Source organism: Etheostoma spectabile, chromosome 2 (assembly GCF_008692095.1).
Source record: "Etheostoma spectabile isolate EspeVRDwgs_2016 chromosome 2, UIUC_Espe_1.0, whole genome shotgun sequence".
Classification (NCBI taxonomy): domain Eukaryota; kingdom Metazoa; phylum Chordata; class Actinopteri; order Perciformes; family Percidae; genus Etheostoma; species Etheostoma spectabile.
Genome location: NC_045734.1, coordinates 3,727,828 through 3,731,566, shown reverse-complemented (window position 1 = coordinate 3,731,566; position 3,739 = coordinate 3,727,828). Strand labels below are relative to the sequence as shown.

Below are 3,739 nucleotides of genomic sequence, written 5' to 3'. Positions count from 1 at the left end.
GGGTGTCAGCTTCACGCAGCTCTGAAAAACCGTCCGATGTTGACCCTCGTATTTCGGGCTGGTTAGTTCTTTCTTTTAGCTCGCTTTTTGTCATCGGTCTTCTTCGTTTTCCCGTCTTTGTTTTCGAGCAGGTGTCACTCGAGAAATTTGCAGTTTTCCTGAAAGTTGTTTCTCGCGATTAGCAAAGCAGCAGTGCACTAGCAATCTTGAGCTTGAACGGTGGTACGCGCTGTGCGGGGGAGGGGTTGAGCAGCGCGTACAGAGTGATGACCAGCTAAGACAGTCCTCTTGACTCTGATTGGCTGTTTCTGCACGGGAGCGGTGTTTTTCTGCAAGTGGCAGTAGGAGCACAGGGAGGAGCCACAGGAGCTTGTTTTTCACAGATTATTGTCTCATATTCTACTGTCAGGACATAGTGGCAGTTTTTAACAAATATGTAAAAAATACATTTTAAAAAAAGTTACCTACTGAAGCTTTAATTGTTACATTTTTTATTTTTATTTTCTATATGCTACCTTTCGTTGAATTATTTTAGTGAACCCATGATAAATTATATATCTTATATTATCACTAATGATCTATTTTAAGTAACTCCTCCGTAACATGAGCAGGTATGGGACAGTTTGCGGGTGACGTGCAAAAGGAGGTGGAGGAGGCGGAGGATTCCCCCCCCACCCCCCACCCCCTCTGGTCGGGACCCCAGAGCAGAGAAGGCTCAGGCAGGAGAAAGGTGAAGAAGATGAAGAAGCTGCTGGTGTTTTTGCTGTGCGGGGTCCTGCTGACCATCTCCACAGGTAGGAAACTCAGTCTCTCAGGGATTTACCCGGGGAGAGCCGGAGCCTCTCACAGTGACTTATGGGGGGGGCTGAAATTGAATTCCAAAGAATACCATTATCTCCTGCAGCAGTGAGTAAGTCATTGGATTCAGGTCAATTAGGTAAAAAGCATAATATGACAGAATAATGATGATAATAATCCTTCTTTTGTCGTATGGCTATGCATTTAGAGGCTGTATCGAGACAGTGAAATTGTGTTTTATGTACAAAGAGTGCATTTCCATGTACCATTGATTTCATTTCAGTATGCATTCTTTCTTTGAACACAGAGCGAAATTGCGCAAAACTTGCACAATTAAAGATTTTTCTGAAAATCCAATCTTTCCCAATGAGATGGCTATGTTGGGAGTGTTTTTGCCACGTCGATGTGAGGCCCCGGGCAGCAGCAGCAGCAGTAGAGGCGGCTCTGGCCTTGTGTTGATAGAGCTGGGGTGATCCAGCTTCCTCTGGCAGGAGAGGGAGAGAGAGCCAGCCAAGCTGCCTGCTGGGGTCACGTGCTGCCTGACTCCCCAGGGACTCAGGAGGATGAATGGGCACTTTGTTACCTTCTGCCTCCCAATACACATGCCTGGGTTAGAGAGAGAGGGGCCTGGGTGTGTGTGTGTGTGTGTGTGTGTGTGTGTGTGTGTTTGTGGGTGTCGTGTTGTTTGTGTTGTGTGGGTGTGTTGTGTGTGTACAGCTCCCTTGGGGAAGCCTCACATGGACTAGCTAACAGATCAGGTCAGCCACAGCTCACCAGCAGCAGATAGCGGTGAGAGGTGTTATTCATGGTCTGAACACAGCTTTCAGTGAGAGGAATGTTATCCTGATTAGCCAATAGCAAGCCACGAAGCAAACAGCTGTTATGTTCAGAGACAAAACAAAATAACTCAGGCAGAGCTTAAACTCAGAGCAGTCTTAGTTCCAGAGTCTCTCTGGATACTGCGAACCAACACACACACACACACACACACACACCCCATACACACACACACCACACACACACACACACACACACACACACGACTCTCAACAAAATTCAAAAATACTTCTACCCTCACCTCTGAAGCTCACTAATTAACGTGTTTGTCACACACACACACACACACACACAAACACACACAAACACACACCCACACACACACACCCACACACACACAAGGATATGGACCTTAAGGAGGAGGACACTGCATTAACAGCACTAAGCTGTCTCAATGGGTGTAGTTGAAACGTCCTTCACGTACACACACACACACACACACACACACACACACACACACATCACTATATCTAAGTCCATCTATATAAACTCTTTTCTTTCCCAGCGGCAGAAGAAGAATTGGATGTGATCACATGACATAAAAGTAACCATTGATCTCTCTCTCTCTTCCCCAGAGGCCAACCCCATCATCAAGGAGAGCTTCGCCAAGCAGCTGCTCCGCAGCAAGAGGCAGGAACGGCCAAGGAAGGCTGGCCACCCCGATGAGCCAATGAGGGTACGGTTCACTCAGAGCAAAGAGCACAGATACTACATCCAAGATGGAGATCCACTTCATTAATGATCATACTGAGTTCTACTGTTAACCTTCCTTATATAAACAATACACTGCAATGCAGCTTTACGGCATTATAAAGACTTAAGCTTTATTATATAGTGTTGCTGCATTGTGAGTGTGGTTTAGATAGATATTGTAAATTTACTCACTTCATCGGTTTATTTTTGAAAGATAATATTTTAAGAAATGTATTCTTCATGAATTTGCTTTTCTCAAATGTTTGATCTGTAAAAGAGACACAAAACACAGATCCAAAAGACAATTTAAAATACTGTTAATGAATGAACAAATAAAAAAATGCAAATAGTGCAAAAAAATTCAAGTCGACAGAGATTGCACATAATCATCATCAATCATCAATCATTTCAATTCTAGTTTGAAATCAATTACAAGTATGGCATATAGTCATTGTGGAATAAGAGGGAATTTTGTCTGAGCACATTCAGGATCATTAGGTAATTCACACTAATGATGTCATCTAGTCCTTATTTCCTATCTGACAATAGAGCCTTGGTGACTTGCTTTAGAAAAAAAATCACCCCAAAACCTATACATTTATTAAAAAAAACTGTTTTTGAATAGATATAATACAAATCTGTGTGAATCTGAAAAAAAAGATCTTGTAATCTCACTGAAGCATCCTTACCTCTAAAGTCATCTCTCTCCATGCTTTGAATTCATCATTGTACAGGTCGGGGCATGTTTCCTTTTCTGTTTAGCTCCACTCATCTCTGTAATTTCACTATGTGCTGTCAGGTGCTGTGTAGTGCTGTTGTGGTCCAATGCGAAACTGAAAGGAGAGGAATAAAAAGCCCCCCCACACACACACACACACCCGCACACACACACACACACACACAAACACACACACACAAGGAAATGGGCCTTCAGACACACACACACTCAAACATTTGGTTTAATTTGTGCAAATGTGGGGAAGCAAAACAGTCCTACAGTTATCAGCTTTTCTTGTTTCTTCTTACCATGCCCCCCCCCCCCCCCCCCCCCCTCCCATGCAGGAGCATCTGCTCCACATGCAGGTTCTGGATCAGAGGGCCCAGGAGGTCAACCTGGAGCACTGGCTGAACCCCCATTGCTACCCTCGATGTGACAGGAACTACGGATACCCCGTCTGATCACGGCGATTAGTGGTGGGAATCAGCAGACGCCTCCCGATACGATATCATCAAGATACGATATCAATATGATACGATATCATCAAGATACGATATCAATATGATACGATATCATCACGATGCAATATCATCAAGATACGATATCATCACAATGCAATATCATCAAGATACGATATCAACACGATACGATATCAACACGATACGATATCATCAAGATACGATATCAATATGA

The 3,739-nt window shown here is 43.7% G+C and overlaps 1 protein-coding gene across 2 annotated transcripts in view; it reads left to right on the top strand.

Annotated features, from left to right (window-relative positions):
- Positions 1-633: 633 nt before the first annotated feature.
- The window catches only part of c2h17orf67 (chromosome 2 C17orf67 homolog), a 5,244-nt gene continuing 2,138 nt past the window's right edge, over positions 634-3,739 (top strand). The window contains exons 1-3 of one of the 2 annotated variants that reach the window (XR_004333206.1): positions 634-794; positions 2,211-2,311; positions 3,391-3,512. Coding sequence is in view for 1 of the 2 variants with exons in the window: in XM_032524298.1 (XP_032380189.1) it covers positions 740-794; positions 2,211-2,311; positions 3,391-3,507 (273 nt within the window). In the remaining variant the exon portion in view is untranslated. Of the gene's footprint in view, positions 795-2,210; positions 2,312-3,390; positions 3,523-3,739 lie in introns of both variants that reach the window. The other variant, XM_032524298.1, reaches the window with a different exon arrangement.